The 23,816-nt window shown below is 40.1% G+C and overlaps 1 protein-coding gene across 10 annotated transcripts in view; it reads left to right on the forward strand.

The window, feature by feature from the left end:
- gab1 (GRB2-associated binding protein 1) overlaps positions 1-20,209 on the forward strand; it is a 51,976-nt gene extending 31,767 nt beyond the window's left edge. For 7 of the 10 annotated variants that reach the window (XM_034129977.1, XM_034129979.1, XM_034129978.1 and 4 more), the window contains 12 exons: positions 2,446-2,574; positions 3,014-3,179; positions 7,679-7,904; positions 8,832-9,517; positions 10,277-10,315; positions 11,023-11,117; positions 11,704-12,004; positions 14,130-14,222; positions 15,357-15,450; positions 16,081-16,207; positions 18,161-18,289; positions 18,380-20,209. In XM_034129977.1, the coding sequence (XP_033985868.1) occupies positions 2,446-2,574; positions 3,014-3,179; positions 7,679-7,904; positions 8,832-9,517; positions 10,277-10,315; positions 11,023-11,117; positions 11,704-12,004; positions 14,130-14,222; positions 15,357-15,450; positions 16,081-16,207; positions 18,161-18,289; positions 18,380-18,538 (2,244 nt within the window). In that variant the 3' untranslated portion in view covers positions 18,539-20,209. The remainder of the gene's footprint in view (positions 1-2,445; positions 2,575-3,013; positions 3,180-7,678; positions 7,905-8,831; positions 9,518-10,276; positions 10,316-11,022; positions 11,118-11,703; positions 12,005-14,129; positions 14,223-15,356; positions 15,451-16,080; positions 16,208-18,160; positions 18,290-18,379) is intronic. The other 3 variants (XM_034129982.1, XM_034129981.1, XM_034129983.1) reach the window with 3 other exon arrangements.
- Positions 20,210-23,816: the final 3,607 nt, after the last annotated feature.

The following is a 23,816-nucleotide window of genomic DNA, read 5'->3' on the forward strand; positions in this document are numbered from 1 at the left end:
TGTATTATCCTTTTGTTGAGGCACATTTCAAGGATCTATCAGTGTTATCAAGTGCTGTTTTGAAAGGTTTTTGATTAAATTGTGCAGACACTGCAGCCTCCTGTCTTTTTGCAAGTACATCTTAAAGAACAGACTATGCAATATCTTAAGTATTCAAAAAGTATTTGAATGCACACCAATACTTGTGACTGAGGTTTGAGCCAACACCTGTAAATGCTTTTTTTGTATAGGGTTCTCTACTCTGTTTTGTTTTGACCTCTTAGCTGTAAGTTGTTTTCTCATAAATGTTAAAAGGCGGTCCTGCTCCATGGCTGTTAACCAGTTTTGTAAACAGGTCTCACTTGCCTCGGTCTTCAGCATGTGTAACTTACCCAGTTGTCAACACACTCGCGCTGGGCGGGCCTGGCCTCACTGTAACCTAAGCTGTCGGTCCTTCTGTTCCCTGCAGGGTAACTTGACCCAAGATTGCTTTGTCATGTGCAGGAGAGAGAGGTCCCCCCCCCCCCACACACCCTCTGTCTTTGTCCCACCAGCACAACACAGACACTTCAGTGTTGTTTTACAGTTAAACTTGGTATTTAAGTGGGCCTACCTCAAAGGATGCAGGTTTAATAGGTTTAAGGCTCATGTGTACTATGTGGGTGTGATTATATAATGCAGTGCTCTTGAACTACAGTGTGTGAAACATGTGTTGCACGTGTGTGTGCAATATGTCAGTGGAGGATGTTTTCGCTGGGTGTTTTTGCCCATGTGATTCCTGCATGTCCTGCAGTTTGCAATGCAGGGCCTTTTCGTTCTTCTTGTTTTCTTCATCCTGTTTGTGGAGAGAAAGGTCTGATGCTCATCATGCTGTCTGGGGCTTGGCCAGCTAACAAAGGACACCCTGTGGATGGAAAAACAGCCAAGGGATGAAAACAAAATCCCACACCCACAGCATTGTTAATACGGTCAAAATCGTACCCCAAAACAACAACACCAAAGCTTAGTTTGCATTCCTCACACTCTGCTGGTATGCTTCCTGATCCGTCTGATCTCAGTGGTGCTTGTTGTTGCACTGAACATTTCAAACTCGCATTTTAAACAGCACTGGGAAAGTTTCTGGCATTCACTTCATCACTCTATCTCATTTTCTTTCTAGTACTAAACTATTTGGTGGGTGGAAAATGTACAAAGTGTCCATACACCTCCCCCAGGGAATAAATAGATTTTGGATGACTTTCTTATGCTACAAACATTTTTAGCAGTTGCTTTGACAAGTTTTGCTCGTATTTTGTAGAGTGCTTATTTTGAGCCCTAAATCAAAACATGCAGCCTAACTGCCATGACTCAGCAACATCAGAGTTCATGACCTTCTTGAGTCTGCATTTAAATGAATGCCTGCTGGAATCTAAATATAACTACAAACACCCTGAGGTTGTAAACACAATCTAGACACAGAACAGTGTCAGTGCAGGGTCAAAATTAATCTCTTTCAGAATTGTATTCATTTTTTTAAAGTCTGAAGAAGCCTCTCGCTGTCATTGACCTTTATCTTTTAAACAGAAAACATGATATGGCTGCTATGCATGATATGTAAACAAGTTATGAAGCTGTATGGTGAGTTGAAATATCTCTCTATTTTGAAAAACTGTGGTACAAGGGGAATGTAGCACAATGCATCTCAAATTTGACTTTGTTTCTCAGAATTTGACTTTCTTTCTTCAAGATATTCATTTTTTCTCAGAATCTGACTTTTTTCCAAAATGTTACTTTTCTTTCAAAATGTCACTTTTTTTTGTGTGTGACTTTTTTCCTAGAATTTGGCTTTTCTTTTTAAATCATTTTGTGACATTCTCACTGAAGAGACTTATGAAGTTGTTACCCTATCCGATAATAATCCAATGCAGACGGCAATAATGTAATATAATACATTATTTTATATATATTTTTATATGTATTTTTTGTATGTATATAAAACTGGCCCTTTGAGTGCAACCATGATGCTAATGTGGCCCGAGATGAAATTGAGTTTGACACCCCTGCTTTATACACAGTGAAGTCATACATCTCAGCGTTTTTTTCCCTCTGTCTGCTATGCCTATATTTAAACCACAAAGCACTGCAGACTAATTTTGCTGTCCCTTTTTCTCACGGACAACAAATCCCATTTGAAAGAAAAAATACGTAATGGCCTGTTTCTCTTTATAGATTTTGTTGTTCACCCCGATCAGATCAGACTAAGTGGCTTTTGTTCTGGTTATCCCAGACACATATTTCTGGTTGCGGGCCTCTTCCCCCTGGTTCTCAGTATTTCTTCAATGAGGGCAGTGCAGCTGGTGGAGAATGCACACAGAGACACATTGGCTCAACTTGAAAAATAAAGCATTTGGCCAGCCAGTGGTCAGTCAGGAATGGAGCAGTCATTGTGAGAACACACTTTTAACCTTTGGCCTCATTTCTCTACAGGCATGGAAGAAGCGGTGGTTTGTTCTTCGCAGTGGCCGTCTGACAGGAGATCCAGACGTGTTGGAGTACTACAAGAATGACCACACTAAGAAGCCCATCCGTGTTATTGATCTCAACTTGTGTGAGCAGGTATGGTTCCTGATCACTGCCGAACTGAAGAGACACTATCCCCATGTTGTCATGGCGCTTGCATTGATATTTGATTTAACCAGCCCTTCCCCATAAAACAAATACATGTGTAACATACAAAAACTCACAGCTTGTGATGATATTTCTTTTTAACCGTAACTTTGACTTTGTTTATATATGTAACTTGAATATTTTCATCAATTGAAAAAATGCAGAAGGTGTTAATCAATATGGTTGTAACTAATAATACTTAAAGTTAGATTTCTCTAAAGCCCTTACATTGTTGTTTATGTCTTTGCTATTGTCTGTTTTTCAGACAAACACTCCAGCAGGCAAACGTTTTCAGATTGCAAATTCATCGAGTAAATTCGAATCACGATTAGGGAGAGGTCAACGTATTATTTGTTAATATGTAGTCATCTGTTTTGTGTTGCTTCAGGTGGACGCTGGGCTGACGTTCAACAAGAAGGACCTGGAGCACAGCTTCATATTCGACATCAAGACCATCGACCGTGTCTTCTACCTGGTGGCTGACACTGAAGAAGAGATGAATAAGTGGGTTCGCTGCATCTGCGACATCTGTGGCTTCAACCCCACTGATGAAGGTAAGGGCTGACGTTAGATTAACCAAACATCACTGCTGCCAACCATACATTGTGTGTCAACCTGTCAGGTCACAGATGAGTTCCTAAGGTTTAAAGTTATACCTCACCAGAACAAGTTTCACAGACAGTGAAAGTTTTAAAAAAGCAAATGTTTTTAACCACATACCTACCATGCATTTTACATGTTGTACCATTTGGTCAGATATCTTTCTCTGAATGTTAAATTTCATTATGCATTTAAACAATGTTTCTTTATAGAACAAACCTGAGTGGATGTTGGCAGTAGTATTATAGGTAATCTCTATAAACAGTAGTGACAGTAACAAAATCCGTAGGCAAAGGGACAAGATGTTGGTGTTGGAAGCAATCTAGTTTTTTGTGTGTAGGTGGCACAGAATTGACAAATCACTTTTGCAGAGGCTTTGGTACAGTTCGTCTGGAGAGCAATAGAGGCGGAACCCATCATTCACGCGCAAATATTGCTTTTTATTAGCCTGAAATGATCTTGTGTACTGTACTGGCTTTTTGTGAAAATATATTATATATCCAAATATATTCACATGTCTGAAGTTGCTATATCAGGCATCATTCTGTGATTGCATTGCTTATAGCACTATAGCTAGATGTGAATAAGCATTATCATTTTGTGGATGATTTATGTTTGGTCAAATGAAAAAATACCAGCAATGTCAGCAGTTCTCAACCACAACAGACTTAAGCTTTTGTTAGGAATTCTTAAACCCCGAGACCCAGGATTAGCTGAAAAGAGTCCAAAGAAGCTTATAAAAGTGAACAGCATTTAATTAAACAAAATAATGCGATGATATACAAATGAAAATATGCGAGTGGCGTGGCTCCCCCCTCAGATCAGCTGCTACCCGTTCGCGTGGGGTCAGCCGGGGTGAAAGAGATCGATTTTTGGCTTGCTTCCCCTGTTATCATCTGTGGTCTTCTCCTATTGGCCGGTCTCGACGGGGGGCGGGTCCAAAGCACATCCTGTCGTTTTTCTGGTGTTATTTTACAATATTCTAATGTCTGTCGTTATTTAAACATTCCCTAATAACAGTATTGCAGCGTCAATACGTGAGGGTTAAAGACAGTGTGTTTAGTGTACAACACCACATGTCATTTCACCTTCAATTCACGGTTTCAAAACGTAGTATCAGCCACATGCTAATGCTAACCTTAAATTGAAGCTATATCCCGTATATTGCCATTTATTGCTCTCTCTTTCTGAAGAAGTTATGCGAACCAGCTGAATGTGCCAGAAGGCCTCTCTCTATTCAGCATAGCTCCGAGCCGAGGTCTAATGATCCATGTGTTGAGTTAAGTCTCACGTTACCCTTGTCCCAATACTGTATAATCAAAGCATTGTGTGGCTGTCAGTCCCACTTCTTTCGTTCTTTCGCTATTATATGGTTCCCATTCTGTCTCGTTTGCATACTGTTGTTTCCCACTCTGTTTTTGGGCCTAATTGCACTTATATATCCCCCCCCCTTATCAACTAAGTGTGTGCGTATTTTAGTCTGATGAGATCTAATTCACTGACATGCTACGTCACCAAGAGAGAAGAATGTATGTTTCAAACCTGGCGTCTCAGTCACAGCTGCTTCAAGGTCGTCTTCTCCACATTGTTGTGCCTCCAAGTCTGTTACATAGCAAGTGTTGCCGGGCAAGCCTGATAACAACATTCATGGCACCTCTTCAACACAATTATTGGAACGGGCTGTTAAAATCCTGATGTGGAAACAAAAACATTTATTCCCTTCAAGGAGAAACTTCTAAAGACAAATATCCTTGCAGATATTGCGTTTCACACAATTCTTATTACAAAAGAATGTCCTTGGCTCGCCGTTCTGCACTCGCTGCACTCTTCTACGTGTGAGATCCAACTCCCAGTCCTCTAGCGTGGCCACACACACATCAGAGTGTTTAATGGATGGCCAGATATTAGAGGAGGGAACATTAGGAGGGCCAGGGGTGGAAGGCTTTGAGAGATGGTGTAGGAGGTATAGAGGAGTATGAGCAGAGGGGAATTTCCCTTGTCCTGCATGAATCAGCACTCACAGCTTCAACAAACAAATGTGAAAAGGGGAAGGAGATAGCAGAGGAGGAGAGCGGAGAAAATGATGCAGTGTTAAGAGAGCTGTGACTTGTAAAAGAAGGGAAAAAGGGAGACCTTGTGTAAGAGAAAACCACGTCAGTTAGAGAGTGGGAGCAGAACTGTGAAAAGAAGCGATGTAGAAAGATGTGGTATGAATACAGATATATTTAACAAACAATCAGCACAAGCAGAAGGGTTTGCAGTGGACGCTGATATTTGTGTGACAAAGCGGAGACCTTGAGGAAATTCTGTCTGAGAAGAAGTGTGTGGGATTCTGAAGGCAAAACCCCATATTCACAAATGAAGCTTTTAAGTCAGGGGTGTCAAACTCAATTTCATCTCGGGCCACATTAGCATCATGGTTGCACTCAAAGGGCCAGTTTTATATACATACAAAAAATACATATATAAATATTTAATATATATAAAATAATGTATTATATTACATTATTGCCGTCTGCATTGGATTATTATCGGATAGGGTAATAACTTCATAAGTCTCTTCAGTGAGAATGTCACAAAATGATTTAAAGGGGACCTATCATGCAAAATGCACTTTTGTACGTCTTTTATACATGAATATGTGTCCCCGGTGTTCCAGGGAACTCACCAAGTGTCAGAAAACACAACCCTCTCTATTTTCCTCCATACCCAAATCTCTAAAAAAGGGGCTGCAACGGATCTGATAAAAACTGATCCAGATTTGAACACTGTCCTGACGTCAGGACGGTGGCGCTACGGCTATTGGGCCAACTCCACCAATCAGGAGGAGACAGCCACGGCCATTGCCGTTCGAAAGTCAAAATAAAAAAAAATAAGTGACATTTTGAAAAAAAAGTAACATTTAGAAAAAAAAGGCAGATTCTGAGAAAAAGGCAAATTCTGAGAAAAAATGAATATTTTGAAGAAAAAAAGTCAAATTTGAGATGCATTGTGCTACTTGTAGTTTATGGGCAACGACACGTGCTTCTGTAAATCGGCATGTAACCTTATAATAAACATATTATATTCTTTGCAAGCTCTTGTGGGGCCACAGAAAATGAAGTCACGGGCCGGATTTGGCCCCCGGGCCTTGAGTTTGACACCCCTGTTTTAAGTAAAGGAGGTTGGAAACACTAATTCATGATGGTGTTCTTCGTGTAAATTCACAGTAATGACTCAAGTGTGCTTCAACTTGACTGTCGGTGCCAGTGTTATTTAGGGCATCTTGTCACACACTGATCACACTTGTATCATGTCCTTCCCCTCCAGCTGGACTGTGTACTGTATTTGAACAAGTTTTGATTTCCCTCAGGAAAGTGAGGTTATAGATTATTGTGGTTTCTTGGCACTTGTTGTTTAAGCTGCAAGGAAACAGCTTTGATTTGGAGTTCAACTATTCTAAAGTGATACCTGAGACATGTCCTCAAGTTGTCGTTGGATCAGAGAGAGTTTACACACAAACATTCGGATATTAAAGAGATATAAAGTTGATGTAGTGTCAGTCTGGGGACTATAGGCTGTTACATTGGAATCGGGTTGCTAGGAAACAGCTTGGGTGCAAGACAAGTTTACACAGCCAAAGTTGACATTAGCAAACAGCTTACTGTTTACTTTCTGCCTTATATCATCAGTCACCAACATCACCTGCACCGTCTCAATGGGCTTTAGAGTGAGAGCAGGGCCCGACCTACTGAGATGAATAGGGGTTCAGTTGGAGCCATAGGTGATTCATTTTGTACTTATGCATTGAATAGAATATGAAATACCCATAAAACATCACATCGCCATGGGTCGTTATTTTGATCAATGATACGAAAGGGGTCATTTAAGGGAATAGATTTTGGGAACCACTGCAATAGGTAAACAAATTTCGATGATTGAAATCCAACATCACGCTTATAATAAGATCCACACAATTGTAGTACATTCAGTAAAAGAGGTAAAAAAAGAAATAGGCCAAAGAAGTAAACTGGATTTAATGAGTCCATCTGAAGTGAGTAAAAGGACTGATGAATGCTTCAACATCATGTTGATGTTGGACCTATGTCTGGCTGAGTATCATTTTTAATGTGTGACATTTGCTGCACTGATTAATATCCGCAAAGCCACTGAACAATCAGCCAGAGCAGTCAATCACTGATATCTGCTGAGTCCAGTCTGACAGATCTTGATGGCATCTAATCTTTTGTCATCAATGTTGTCGCTTGATGACAATCAAAACTATCTGTAATTCATTCATTATATGGCATTTGTTGTGAAACAGTTCATCTAAAAAGTGTATTAATATGTGATCATCCTTTATAGTTCTCTATTAAAACAACCTTGTATTGTAAGGTTTGATATAGTGAAGGTCTGAGATAACCAATAGACTCTTAAGAGGAATTAACCCGGCCGTCTCCTCTCTCTCCTGCAGAGGCAGCAAAAGCTGCTCACCAGTCAGCCATCGGAGGCCTGGTGGTGGACACCCCCCCACACCCAGCTCTGGGTCACATCCTCGGCCCAGCAGCAATGCTGACCAGTATACCCCCCCCATACCAGCCAGTCAGCGTGCGACACCTTGACTCTCAGTCCAGCTCAGAGGAGCCCCAGGACTACCTGTGGCTGGTCAACTGTGAGAGCAAGAAGCCTGACCCCAACAGGTGAGCTTCTGTCAACATCTGCTTATTATATGTATGAGTCTCTGTATACACCTTTCTAGAGTGCTCTTCTAAGACATAAGCTTCCCTCTGTATTTTTTCCAACCCATTTATTCTTTCTGTACTTTCTGTACTGCCACTCTGGTCCCCGTCTCTCTGTGTGGTGTGTAGCTCAGTGCAGCTCCACCCTCCATTGGAGGGAGACCCGGAGTATTTGCTCCTGGAGAATTGTGAGAGCAAGACTCTTCCCTCCCAGGCTAGACTGTGAGTGCCCAGCCCTCCAACTGGAACTGCCTGCTTGTTTGGAGTGCTACATGCACGTGTATTAAAAAAAAAACGAGATCAACAAGCACTTCATTCACTAAAATGAAGAGTTACATGGCTTCTGTAGAAGACGATTATTGCTTGTTTTGAAGTGTTTGAATGTGTTGCAACCTTTTATATATACAGTCTATGGTTGCAACTAGCCCCACTTCAGAAAACCTTCCTTACCTAACACTGCAATGATGTTATCATTGCCTGCATGTTTTGCATTTACCCAACATCTACAGACACCTTCACATGACCCAAGTAAGAGATGCTAAAATGTTATGCTGGACGATATGAAGAAAATGAAATATCAGGATATTTTGGACAAAATATCTCTATATATATCTCTTATTGGGTAAAGTCCTCTAAATACGTACGATAATACGATATCCAAGACAATATCTAGTCTCATATAACATCATTAATATATTATTACTATATATATTTCCAAGGCCTACTTGTATGGCTAGAAGTGCCTCAGATTAGTTATAAGTGTAAAATGTCAAACTGAATGTCACTAACCATGACAGTGCTCTGAAGGCCATGACTCAGTGAATTTCTTGTCTCTCCTAAATCACCTGTTAATATTCAATCCTCCTCGTATGTGTATTTTCTTCCTAGAGCCCATGCTGAGTGTTCCAAGTCTACCTCGTCAGAGACAGACCTGAACGACAACCTCCCCTCTCACCGCACGCCCACCTCCTCCACCTCCTCATCGAAACACACCTCGCACAACGGCTTCTTCCCGCAGCACCCGGCCCCCGCCTCCGCCTCTTCTATCTACGACTCGCCTCCATCACGCGGTGCCTCGCTCTCCACCGACGGCGGCTTTTACCACCTCCCTCGCAGCTACTCCCAGGACACTGTGCTGCTCCCCAAGTCGGCCTCCTCCCCTCTGGCCCACCCGGACAGCATTGATGGCTCGGAGCTGTACGTCTTCAACACACCGACGCGGAAACCCTCCATGGAGTCACAGCTGCGTAACCTTTCCATCAGTTACGATATCCCGCCTACACCGGGCTCAAACTCTACCTACCAGGTGCCCCGCACTTTGTCAATGTCCACGGGGGTAGGAGGCTCAGAGGGTGGGGCAGATGTAGTTCCCCCTCCCAGACCACCAAAGCCTTCGCTCAGTTCCACCTCAGGACCCCCACCCCCCCCTGCTGAGCGCTCACCTACGGACACCTATTGTGTGCCTCGCTCAGCGTCAGAGACGGACGGAAACTACTGTGTGCCTACTAGTGCTGGGAATAAGTCTTTACGCAGCAACACTATTGGCACTGTGGACAGTTCACGCCTCCGCAAAGGTTTGTGTCGGGGACACTTTGTTTTCTAGTTGGGAGTAGAGATTTCCCGTGCTTTGGAAATCTGCTATGACATTAAAAAGTATGATTTATGGTCTTAAGAATATTTAAATCATAATACAACTTTGAATTTTAAAGGAAGGGTTAGGGTTAGGGTTACACTTCCACAAAGCCTATTTATTCTATAAATCTTTGACCTTAAGTGCAGTGATACTTTTCATCAACTTTATTCAGATTTTCACAGCTTTTTATGTGAGTATTTTTTACTGTTTTCTCCGTAGGAGCTCTTGGCATGTTTATTTTAGCTGCAATTTCACACTCAATCTTCTGTTCAGTTCACAGTCTATTCAAACTGATCAGAATGAAACCCAAAATAAGAGCCCTTGGTTTCCTGCAGATGTCATCATCGCAGGTCTTGACTCTCAAGGCATTTGATTATTTAGGAATTTGGTTGGCAAACCAGAACCTGATGAGATTTTCTGAGACGAGAGATACCTTTGAAAACATTTGAAATGTTACATTTCTAGCTCCAACATCTTTTGTAGAATGGCTTTAATTAGATTACCCTAGCTTTCAGGAAAAAGAAAGAAACTAATGGAGTAAGTAAAGACACTAAATAAGCATCTTCCTCATACTTCTCCCTCTTGTGGTGACTAATGTCATTACGGGTGTATTAGTGACAAGATAATTGTTTATAAAACCCAACAGAAGCCAGGCGTGTCTGTGCAAAACTTTTAAACAGCTTTCAAACTGTCATTGCAGAAATGGAGAATATCCCAGGCTCATCAGATGATGTGTTTTGTGAGTTCACACTAAATGACGATAAGGCTCTTGAGGATTTCCCTCCCATACTTAAGTCTAGATTGAAGGCTTAATTGATTCTCTCTTACTGACAAATAAGCAGACCAGGGTTAGGGGAACCAAAATAGAAATACACTGTAAAGAATCATGACATTGGTGGATAATGTGCCCCATTTGTACAACACAAACCCTGGCTATCATCTGACCCGTTTGTAACTGTAATTTTGCTTCTTTGGAAGCAGTTAGTTCCCTGTCTGGTTCTCCCCCCACTTAGTCTCCTTCAGCTGACACTCTCATTTGCTGTACAAGCGTTTCCTAGCACTGCTGTTGTTCTTGTGGTCATAAGTGAAATGCATTAGCGACTGTATCAGCAGTGCTTAATGAGAATACAAAAACAATAACAATGTGCTACACAGCAGAGCCATTACGTACTGTATAGCTGCTGAGCTCTATCCCACTGAATAAACAATGTTTGTAGCTCCATGAAAACACACGCGGCATTTTAAATATGCCTGTGTTGTGTGTATTGTTGGCATTATAGCATAAAGGGGCTCGAAGTTCAGCATAAAGCTTTGATATAAAAACAAATAGTTTGCATTACCTTACATTTACTGATAACACTCTTAGTGTAACGTATGTAGCTGGATATAGCTAGAGTATGTTGAATGTATTAGAACATATTTGGTAAATGTATTTGTTTTTTGCAGACTTTGGTTCCCAGGATTGCTATGACATTCCTCGATCATTCCCCACCGAGAAAAGCTGCTCATTTGACTTCAACGAAAGCTTCAACAGCTACTTTGTAAGTGTTGTTTCAAGGTTCACGGCTTTAGTAGTTGCTGCCTGCTAAAGAAACCCTGGTTGTAATGGCTATGGATGTTTTGATTGTAGTTGTTAATAGAGACATAACATTTTTTAAATGCAAATGACTTGCTAAGAATAAAGCTCAGATCTTCTAAGCTGTTTTTATAATACCTAGTATTTGCATTCTTATCTCTGGCCCAGTATGCAGACTAGTGCCATGTAATGGAGATTAAAAGAATCCTAGTGTGGCAGTTAATGCTAAGCACTTCTAGTACGATATTAGTTTTTAGTTTTTTTGTATTATTGCTACCCATTGGGATAATGCATTGCTGCATAAGCAAGCCTTAGAAATGCAGTGTTTCTGGGTAATTTCTTACTACTATTATAATACATGAAAAGGGCCTGCTAAAAACAAGCGGTCTATGTCCCTCCCTAAACGATAACATGCACTCGGACACTATTTTTAGCATTTCTGCCCGTGCACAATATCGTTTGTATTTGAAATATAAATAGAGAGAGTTTAGAGGCAGCCTCATACTAGCTATATCTGTCCTCTTCTTCATGTATGACTTGTCCCCCCTCAGAAAAACAAAGGGATGATGCCAGTGGGCAGCCAGTCCACAGAGGAGGTGGACCAGAACTATGTCCCCATGAGCGCCAACTCCCCGTCACACCATCACTCCGGCAGTTTGTCGGAGCCCATCCACGAAACCAACTATGTGCCCATGACCCCGAGCACCATGGAGTTCTCCTCCCTGGGGAAGCAGGTCCCTCCGCCCGCCCACATGGGCTTCCGCTCCAGTCCAAAGACCCCTCCTCGCAGGCCAATGATCAGTGACTGCCAGCCCCCGCCTGTGGACCGAAATCTCAAACCTGACCGCAAAGGTGAGAGGACAGCGGCTGTGCATGCACCTGTAGCTGTACCTGTTCCTTGCTGTGGGGTTGATGTGTGCTGAAGTGTATTGTCGCACTAAACTTGTCTCAGTATGTTCAGTGTTCACGACTAACGCACAAACTGACCGTGCTTCCTCTCACACTCGGCTGTTATTCTCACAGTGCTGGCTCATGGTCACAAAGCCATCTGTACAACATTTCATCATTTCCAACCATTCTCTCTAACTTTCTGACTCCCTTGGTTTGTTTGGTGCATTAAATACCTATATCTTCTTCTATATTTGTCCTTTAACATCTTATATCATCTCCTGATCAATTAGTTTAGAGCCCTGCCTGCTACATCCTCTTACATCCAACACAGTAAGCTCCTTGTCAAAAGCACTTTTGTCCCGAGCTCTAGAGGCCTGCAGAGCGTTTTGGAGGGGGCTGGTCCCTGTGCCATGGAGTGACCGAAGCCCGGAGTGGTCACCTCCGTCCCCTTTGTTCCCCTCATCTGAATAGAGCTCTTTGATGAAAGACCTAATAGCAAGGGGAATTACAATCTCTGCAGATTGAAAGGCTGATTAGAGAGACAGAGAATTGAAGAATGTCTGGGAGACAGCGAGTCATCACGTAGACAAACTAAAAGGCAGGGCTGTTAATGTCACTGAAGAAAAAAAGGACATGTTATGGAGTTTAACAGCTCCCTGTCGAGCATCCTCCCATGCACCACATGTGGTTGTTTTTCTGTGACCTTTGAGACAGTCATCTCCAAATGTGGCATGCATCATCTCATGACTGCCATGTCCTTATAGAATAGAATGGGAGGGATGAAACCCTCTTTTAATGGTCTCACATGCAGAGCACACAGCACACACACCGTGAAATGTGTTCTCTGCTTTTAACCCATCCTAGTACCAGGAGTCTAGTACTAGGAGAAGTGGGCAGCTATTGTACAGCGCCCGGGGAGCAATGGGAGTGAGGGGGGAAGTGGGGGTGTCCGGTGCCTTGCTCAAGGGCACCACGGCAGGGCAGGAGGTGAACTGGGACCTCTCCAAGTAGCAGTCCACACTCCATATTTTAGGTCTGGTCGGGGACTTGAACCGGCGACCCTACAGCTCACAGTCCAAGCCCCCTACTGACTGAGCCACTGCCGGACAATTAATTTATTAAGAGAGTTTTATTACTTGAAATAATCTTACTGCCAAACTGCAGGCCAACTAGTTCAAGGACATTATTCTAATATCACAAAAAAGCCATAACTGGAAATCAGGAAATTCAAATGTAAGCCTCTGGCTCTCGATCCATTATTTATAGGAAGGTATGACAGCAAAAATGATGATGCCTTTGTAGTTTTGGCCTTGTCATTTTCAGTTTTCTTGCCATCTATCACTTCCTCTCACATTCATATTGTCAAGTCACCCTGTTTTTTTATTTCCTCTTTGTTGACATAAAACAAATTCAAACTTCAACTCAAAGTTAGTCATGAGTAGCTTGTACACAAACATATAAATAAACAAATTCTTGATTTTTACTTTTGATCTTTATTTGACATGATCTATATTCCTCTGTAATCTGGACTAACTCAACTCATCACCAGCTTCATCTTGTTTGTGCTTTGTTCTCTTAACCGTACTTTGTCATGCCTTTGACATCTGTGGTCAAGTCCAACAAACGGCTTTTCATGTATTAACACTGATTTGTGATTACACTGACATTTAGATATCCTACTTTGAGATTGTGATATATTTACTTGCTGTGATAACTGTGTTGATGTAGAAGAGTTATGTGTCTCGTCCATGTGCTCTTCTCAACATGGCGTAATTTCTCCGTGTACTCTCAGTGCTTCTACACAGCTTGTCGTGCATGCACAGCTGTGATGTCAGTCTTTGTGTGGGAAGCCTTGGTGCATGGAGTGAGGTGCATGTTGGGCAGTATGGTTCTGCTGTTGTCATGACAATCTTCCTCTTATTAACTGTTCTGCACAATGAGGTGATTGGTGCACATGAGGGTGTAGTTTTCTTCTGAAAAAAGTATTGTCTGTCGCTTTGCATGGCGGGGCAGTGGTTACAGTAGGGCTAATTTGTTGTGATCTCCAAAAATATCATAATAAGCAAAGTCTTTTTTTACCAATCAGGTCAGAGTCCTAAAATAATAAGAGCAAAAGGTGTTGTCTTAGAGCGAACCGACTCTCAAACCGTAGGTGAATTCCCGAGAGGACGACGCAAGGGTAGGTACTCCACACTGAACTGCCATTGTGTACGTGAAAACTTTCCATTCTCTGACCTGTCCAAACTTCATCCTGACTCTGCATGCTGTTGGATTCATCTTGTTTTCAGGCCTGTTGGTTCTATAAGAGATAAACTGTGTGCAAACTGGACTCAATTATTACCTATCTTTATTACTTGCTGTCTGTGATGAGCACATCCAATCAGAGCCACCCAAATAGCTTTAAGAATATAACATGGGTGTCAGAGCTGTTGCATTAATCCAGTCTTATTATTTTAAATCCCAGCAGGAAGGGAATGAGCGTGCACTTCATGCGCGGTGGATTGCATTCTTGGAATTTTAGAGTCACAACATGACTAAACTAAGAATAAAATGTTCAAATTACCTTTTAAATATCCCCTTATTCAGATGTGACTATTTACACACAGTATAGCAAGTTACTAACATTTCTCTTCCCAAACATTTCTTTTTGTGTTTTTTTTGTTTTACATGTTGTGCTTTCAAAATACACATTCACATGTAGTCGCAACAAAAGAATTATAGTCAGAAAACACTTGCATGGTGAAAGTAGTATATAGCTCTTCAGAAGGAAATTGAACAATGATGATCTTTCCGGTGTGTGTACATAAAGTATTGACTAGCAGATGACTACCTACTTTATTAAAACAATTTAAAATTGCTAAATTATCTCTATACCCCAAGCAAATATGAAAAAAGTAGTTTTTTGTTGAAGTTACCAACTACAGCTTTAATGTCAATACTCATGCAAAAGTTGTGTTCTTGCTACGAAAGTCTAAACACAGTTTGAACGGGAAAGAACCCCTTGTGAAAAGGACATATTTTGATGTAAATTAGACATAAATTGGTGGAAAATGTTTTGGAATTATAATGTTCGAACAGCATTTGACATTTTGTAGCTTTTTGTCATTGTTCAACGCAGATTTGTTTTTCAACATAAAAGCTTCCTTACGTTCATTATGCAGTTTTTCTTTAGGTTTTGAGCTGCACTTAAACACAATAAATAACAAAAAAACAAAGGGTGGTTTATTTCCCACTATATACAACTTCTATGCGTTTGTCAGCATTGCCTTCATGTAGCATGTGTGCAGTGACTGACTGTGATGTGTACCTTCAGGAAGACCCGCTCCTCTAGAGATCAAACCTCTGCCAGAGTGGGAGGAGCCCTCCACGCCGATCCGCTCGCCTGTCACACGATCCTTTGCTCGGGAGTAAGTATCTCAAATATTCTGCAGCATTTTTCATGGTTAAGAATTTTTCTAACAACTAAGGGCGTGTTCACACTACTCTCTTTTCTCATCAGCCAGTTTGTATTCCCTTTTAGTTTCACTTGAGTTGGGAAATGTGTTACTTTTTAGTTTTTCACAAGGCACAATTCAATAAAAATAAACTCCTGCACCTCATATCCAAGAGACTGAGCAACTGATGTTGTTAAGGAAATGTTGTGCATTATATGCAATATCTGCCATATTACCAACAAGCGTTTTGTCTTTTTTCTTCTTCTTGTAAATATATTATCTGGTGTGAACATTCCCTTCTGTAGTGAGTACAATTAACTAAATTAGTAGGTACTAACACTTCATGCATTACTGTAGTCACCCTGTGACCACCGTAGCACTGCTCATATAAAACCGTTGTGGGATATGTCCCAGAGCTACATTATACTGAATGCACTTCGTTGTCTTATCTGGGATAAGTTCTATCCTGTTATTCGTCCTGCAGGGACTCTTTTTGCCGCAGTGGTTTACAGCTGTGGCGGTTATGTCTGTAATATAATTTATGTTCAGCAGAGAGTGTATTTTCCTGGAAGTCGGTGTGTAAACATTGTGAATGCTGCTCAGTCTCTCTAGGTTTCCAATGCCAGCAGTGAGACCGCCGTCAGTGCATAGTACGGCCTCCAGCACTGACTCCGAGGAATGTGATGAGACTTATGTAGCCATGGACTCTAATATGTCCACAGATGAACCAGTATGTAACACACAACTATCCTCTGATATAAGAAGCTGCATGATTATTCTTTCTATCCTCAAATTGAAGATAATCAATGATACAGAAAAAAAGCCAAATGTGTGATTTGATTTTGATCCTCTTTCTGATGTGTTGAACCTATTTTAAATGATTCATGTATTTGACATTTGCAAAGACGAAGATCCAACATTAATAGAGTAGAGATTTAGTAAGAGGCAGACTTTTCATTCAGGGTTAAACACCATGCCACCCAGAATGTTAAGCTGTAATGGTTGTGAATTAGAAATCCCATTTCCAGTCCTTACTCCTCGCCTTAAGGCAAACATTATTGAGGACAAATGACTGTTCGCTGCAGACGGACTCCTCGCCACTCAAACTCTTTTCTTTGCAGTTTCCCCTTGTTCTGCTGCTCTGCTTTCTTTATTCCCTATTTTTGTTCTTTCACATTTCCGGTATTATGTTCTTTAAAAAAAATGCCTGTTTTGTTTAATCAGTACCCAAACTGTTATTCAAAAGATCCCCCCTTTTATAATTTGGGCATTGGTTTAAATGGAATCAAAATGAGATGTCTTTCGTCATTGATTAATGCCAACAGATATTTGAACACGGATATGACAACATTTCTGTCATCTGGTGATCTTTTTCTTACAGTTTGGGTATTAGATACTATTTTCCTATTTTCTTGCTTTAACAATTTAACTTTTTCCAACCTTTTGCTTTGATATTGTCTGCTGACTTCCTGTTCTTTTACCACTCATGTTTTTCTCCCTAGCTCATTCCTTTGACTTCCCCAGGCTCTGGCTCCATCCATTTTCTTTCCCCTGCATTTTATTCTTGACCATCTGCTCTTTCTCTTTTGTCCTTTGTCACTGCTTTTTCTCACTCTGTGTAGAGAGGAGTCCTTCTACTGCACAGTCCCCATCACCCCTGTAAAGAGGGAGGTGGAGGAACTTGACAACATAGAGGAGGTGAGCAGGCTTGCGAGGTTAGACATGCATGGCCTGCCCTGTCAGAACACCAGGGGTTACCGGGTGATATTATTGGATCAGAAATTCAGAATGTACATAGGGCATACTTTGTTTTGCTTGTATCACTCCCTAACACCAGCTAGAAACTGTGGATTGGACACACACCAGGGAATTTAAATGACCTTCATAACAACTAACATATCTTTGTTTTGTCATCATCCTAATAACTCCACTCACTTGTAGTCAGAAATTAACACTACCTATAGACCCTTTTTGTGCCTTAGTATTGTCACAATACCAGCCTTTCGCCTTATCTAGTAACACTAAAGCTCTTTATCCTTATCTTAAGATATTAAAAAACAAGGAAATCGCAAAGGGATGTGAGTGACCCACTGCTTTATTCAATATAAATATGGACCATACACTAAACAATAATATAACATAAACTCTGCATTCAGAACAAGTACTATAACCTTTTCAGAATTAAAATTAAAATCTGATCCGCTTTGCTTATCATTGGACGGCTTTAGAGTTTTGGCCCGTTGGTTTGATGCCAATTGTATTGGCTGTATCAGCATAATGATGCATCCAAGGCTTCAGCTAACAAACTTTGGCAGTTTGGTGCCTGTTTGACCAGCTACATGAAAATAAGTTCATTGATCAAACAAATCTATTTTTATAATGCACACTTCATCTAAGTAGCATAATTGCTCCTTACTTGCTCCAGTTTTTTGCTGACTAATGTAAACAACCCATCTGTACCTATATTTGCAACTTTGTAATATGTTTTGAATGCAGTTTGGGCTTACAGGACATACTTTGTGAAGGTACCAACTGTTTGTGAAATCAAATCAATCTAATCTGTTACAATATTAGCATCCAAATTATGGTTATTGTGACAATACTAAAAATATGAATGCTCTTACACTTTCACTAGCTCAGTATTTTTCTTCAGTCAATAACATTTTTTCCCTGGCTTATATAGAACATGAAGCTTGTCGCCCCCATGACTGTGGATGGTGGGAGCAGCCCTAAGGTGAAGCCGAAGGGAGACAAACAGGTGGAGTACCTGGATTTGGATCTTGACCCCAGCAAGTCTACCCCACCTAGGAAGGTAGGAGTTTATCAGCCCCCTCATCCTGAGACATATTTTACACAAGTCGGTTTAAATTAGGACCAACCTTCATGTTTTCTCATTCTTCAGATGAAAAGCAATGGAACTGGAATAGTAGTGTCGGATGAGCGTGTTGACTACGTGGTTGTGGACCAGCAACGAACACAAGCCCTTAAGAGCACCCGGGAGGCCTGGAACGATGGCCGCCAATCCACAGAGACAGACACCCTTTCCAAGGGACCCAAGTGACCTTGTTGTCCCCCAAATCACCCTCTGAACCCCAAAACCGTTGAGCCTTTTAAACTAGTGTAGGCTCCAGTTTGTGCTTTGGGATGGTCCAGTTGTCACGTTCCACCTGAGCAAAATCCTTAATGTGGAGGGGCCAGTGGAGCTTCATAGCCACTAAACTGTGTTTAGTTTACACTGCTGTCAGGCCTAGAACAGCACTGTGTGTACAGTTGTAGGAAGTGGTGTGAGCCAGGTATAAGCTGTATGCAGTATGAAAGCAGGTGGAATGACTGGACTTGCCTTCTGGGTTTGACTAAAGCAGACTCACAAACTTTGAACATTCACTGCCTTCTTTATTGGATTCAATTGATTCTGTTGTACACCTTTCAATGGCCGGTGGGCTGATCCACAGTTAACATTTCCTTAAAATATAATGCTGTTTGATGTTGTTTTGGAGTGTAAGTGAAATCACTTGATAACATGATCAAAATACTTTATCAATGCAACACTCTACTACTTAGCATAGCTGTTAACAGTGTTGATTTTCAGTTTCTCCTGTTTGAGCAGAGTGAAGTTTCTATGGGCACTGGTCACCGGTCCGTTTTAAAAATTCCACCAGAATATGTTTGGATGGCAGAAACTGATCCCAATCTGTGTCTAGGAATACTTCAGGTGATTCCCTAGATAACCCAGTACGACAGAATTTCATATTAGAATTTTTTTCAATGCAAAGGCAGTTGAACTTGATCATTTTACATGTAACCAAGTGCTCAATTTAAGCTTTGAATTCAAGGTTTAATCCACTGAACATGATTTGATGTCCATTTACTTTGTACATGGAGATGCTTCAATCTCTTATAATGGAAGTGCAAAGACTGTACAAAAGTGTTATGTATATAAACATGAAAAGTGTCCTTTTATTTGTATGGAATATCCAGCGTGTTTGACTCGAAGGTATGTGGATTCTGCAGGGTAGAATCCTGTGCCTGTCTTAGGTGGTATCAGGACTTGTGATTAATGAATGAATTACTGTGAGTTTTTAAAAGAACGTGACAGGTTTTCTATAAGTTATGCAAAGGTATCAAACTAAGGCTAGAGAGAGAGAAAATCAGGTACTAATAATACAACTATCCATTTCTAATTTATTTCTCAAGGTATTTCATCAGGTGGATGTCGTGTCCACTTTTAGATCAGTATTCTTGATTCATATAGAGGAACATTAGCTTACGTCTGTTAAAATGCTTAGTTTGACAAGCGCCCAATTAGTTCACAAGTTCATTGAAATTCCTCATTTCTCTCTCTTCTTAGGTTTAATTTATTTCAAATTAAACTGCATACAGTTTGGGGAAATTGACTGCCTCATGTGTTCAACTTGATACATATTTTATAGACAGTGAATAAATCGTTATGTCTGCATAAATCTGTGCTTTACTAACCTGTGAACTCTCACTCAGTCCCAAGCATGTGCTACCACAAGATAAAATCATTGCTGTACATATTTTGCCATCAATTAGATTACATGTATCATTTGAAAAATGTGCCTACTAATTCATCTTCATTCTACTTCACTCTTTCCTTATTGCAGTCTCTTTGTGATACGGACTGCAAAGCTGATGATGCTTTATCTTTTTTAATGAATCTCGACAGAAAATGTAAATTTTAAAAGTGGACTAAATAAAATCCAACCTCTTATTCTTGTGTTGTTTTTCTTCAATATGATTTCCATTATGATTATGGAATCAAAAAGGAAAATATAAGGTGAATAAATAGAATGGGAAGGTAAAAGTAAAGTAAGATTATGTTTCGTGCATAGTGTTCTTTGTTTTCTTTTTTCAATGTTTACGCATCACATTACGATTAAACATTTGATAAAACCATTGTTCTCGCAGGTTGCATGTGTCTTCAATTCCTATATCTCTTGTCAATCTCAAAGTTATAATGAACAATTACATTAGCACGTTTTTCATATAAATGTTATCCACATTCTGAGCAATTATAGCCTGCAAGTATGATATGATTATCAGAATACTTAAACAACCTACATCCGTGTCTTTAACTTCTTAAACCAAACAAAGATGGCAGCATGGAATTGAGCTAATGATCTTACACATATTACGATATAATACAAACTATATAACATTAAGGAAAAGTACATTAATATTGTACTTAATGTCATTAAGCTCAATATAGTCATTTTAAAAGCAATTCTACAACTATACATTTTGGTAACGCATGAAACAAGCACGACGTTTTTATGTCCCTTCCGGTGGCCATTTTTGTTTTAATTGGCAATCAACGCAAGGCTAATTCGGTTCTTTGAGGTCAGGCTTACATTCTTTAAAATGTATATACATCATGCATCCACCGAGAGAAGAAGTACATCATGCATCCACCGAGAGAAGAAGTACATCATGCATCCCGGGGATTAGGTTTTGTTCCGCACCTGGAGGTACAGTGGTAAGTGTTTTTAGCACATTTTGACGTTTAACGATAGCATTAGAAATGTTTTCTTTGAGATGGCTAGCGTTAGCGTTAGCCCAACTCGCCCTTTTAATCAAATATAACCAACAGTACGTTAGTCTTAAATAAATCGCCTGAGAGACACAAACTAAACCCACCGTCATAATAATCTTGTTTTATAACTTTGGTTATTGATGTGAATGGGTTTATCATGAGGTTAACTTATTATTAGCTAATGGAAAGTAGCAAACAATTACTAAATTATTTGACCGTTAGCCGTTATAGCCAAGAAAGTAAAACACACTCTGTTGAACTACAGGTACGTTTACTCAAGAACAATTCTTAAGGCACTTGAATATTCTCTCCTTTTAAGGGCAAACTTAACCCTTACTCCTCTCCATTTAACAGCAAACTATTGTAGCTTCTTTTAACTCCATTACATTAATTTGACAGCTTTAGTTTCTTTGCAAGTACATATAAAAATCACCCAAATATTATATTTTATTATAGGTTCTAATGCTCAGCTTTTACTTTAATTCTGATATTGTTTATTTTACTAAAGTAGAAGATCTGAATACTTCTTCCACCAAAAGTATAAAGAGTATACTAAAGTAAAAAAAGTGCAATACAATATCTGGACAGTCTCTTTGGAAACAGCATCTCTAACAATAGGCAACCTGAGCAAGGTTGTTGATAGCATGAAAACACACAATAGAACATCTGTAGTAAATGATACACTGCTAAAGTGCCAAAAGTACTATTGAACCAAGTTGTATTGAATCTGCTGAGATTGTGTGTACTTTTACCCTTGGCTTCACTATTCCAAGTTGTTCTAAAAAACACAAGCCGTATGCAGGTTTTGTCTTGTAAGAAATTCTTTCAAACTAAAATCTTGCCAAGGGTCCAAAGGGCCAGAATAGCCATTTAAAGCTTGTGTCACCTTGCACTCAAAGCTGTCATTTCCTGGTTTTAGTTTTACTCAGCCAGCCACTAGATGGAGCTGTTGTTTGATTAACTCTGATCTACTGTGCCTATATGCTTTCCCTTTGCCCACACCCCTCTCAGTGCACCACGCTTCTTGACATCCTCCTCTCTGAGCTCTGCAGTGCTGCCTATAGCATCATTATAATTTCTCCAGCATGAACTTCAAACACTAGGTGCTGTTTTCCTGGTTAACTGAAGCCAAAAAGAGATTTGAAATCCATGAGTTTGTCATTTTAGATGTTTTTTTATAACTCAGAATTCAATTTGTTGCTATTTCCTGGACAGTGAGTAAATCCATAATTTTTTTACCAATATGTAGTACTAAATAAAGTGGTCTGTCAATGGTAGAAAGCTTTTCAGGGATTTTTCTAAAGCCCAAACCAAGGTTGATTTTAGGTTGAAAATGGTAAAACTTTCCGATTTACGCTTTTTATTTTTTACATGTGGTGACCAAGGCTCAACAATCCCCTTAGCCCAAAAGCGTAACATTTCACCGTCCTTCAGATAAATACAAATTTTGTTTCTGCAAAATATGTGGGTGGTTATTCTTTGAAGTATGTGAATGAGTGGATTCAGATAACATCTTCGTTGTTGGGTGATAAGTAGGGATGAGCACCTACTTTAATTAAAATATGTATTATACAACTTATAAATGTATTTGTATAGAAGAATCTTCAATAACTTGTACAGGTTTGCATGAGGGTCATATTTTACCTTTGATATTGTGATTTATATTTCTTCTACTGATGTAAATATATCATCAAGCTAATTATCATTTATGGATTCAGTACAGGCCTCCAGTTTACTCGAATGTAGCATATGGGCTGACTGGCTTCACAGTCACATTTAATCCCATAAATCTGTAGCTCTCCACATCATGAGCAACACTTCATCCTACGTAAGTCTGTCTTTTATTGCACTGGCTGTATGTAACCTTTTAATCGCTTTGTAAATAACCTTATTAAAGCTTGTGTTGGGGTATGATTATAAATGCTACTATGGCGTATAACAGATTGTAAAATGTTGTCATCAGGTGGCTTCATGCTTTATTAAAATGTGATTTTTCAAGTTTTCCCGTCACTGTCAGACATGGCTGACGGGATGACAGGTTAACATATGGCAGTTGACAGGTTTCTACTAATTTCTTTTTAAATTGCTAGTGTTTCATTGCTCGTGGGAGCGTCTGGTTTGCAGGCTCAATGTGTGAGAACTAGATTACTGATAATGTCATCATCTCGGTCTATGCTGGAGTTATTTTCATCTCATGCTTGACCTTGGGGACCTGAAGAACATCTCCCCATCTGTGAACACTTTTATCAAGGCTGCTTATAAAAAATTATACCTTGTTTTGCTCTTATTTCTGCTATAATTCAACACTTTCTCTTCTCTCTTTTCCTCCTGAAAAAACGTTGTTAATAGCATTATCACTAATAGAAATGGAAAGCAAGAAGTTCACCTCTCAATCCCTCCATCACTGACAATAGCAAAGTAATCACTTGTTTGGCTACTGCTGAGCTGCCATACAGGAAAGCAGACTAAACCTTCCTCACATGGAGAAGAACTTTGAAGTGGGTGGTTATTGCCGTACTTGCATGAAACAATATACCACATGTAAAAGGCTTTGTTTTGATCTTGTTAGGCATTTATTCACAACACATGGCACTTTTCTATTCTTCATTCAGTTAAAAGCTTATTAGCTGTTGTAAGAAATCCATTGTAATCAATATCTTTGTGGCACATCGAGGCAATCTTTGAAGGTAAAGTACACCTTGCTGCTCAGTTTGTTTGCACTCGTGTCTCTACAGCTGTAGTGGTGCAGCCTGGGGAACCTCTGCAGTATCTTTGGCAGTGTGTG

The sequence above is a fragment of the Trematomus bernacchii genome, unplaced genomic scaffold (assembly GCF_902827165.1).
Source record: "Trematomus bernacchii unplaced genomic scaffold, fTreBer1.1, whole genome shotgun sequence".
Classification (NCBI taxonomy): Eukaryota; Metazoa; Chordata; class Actinopteri; order Perciformes; family Nototheniidae; genus Trematomus; species Trematomus bernacchii.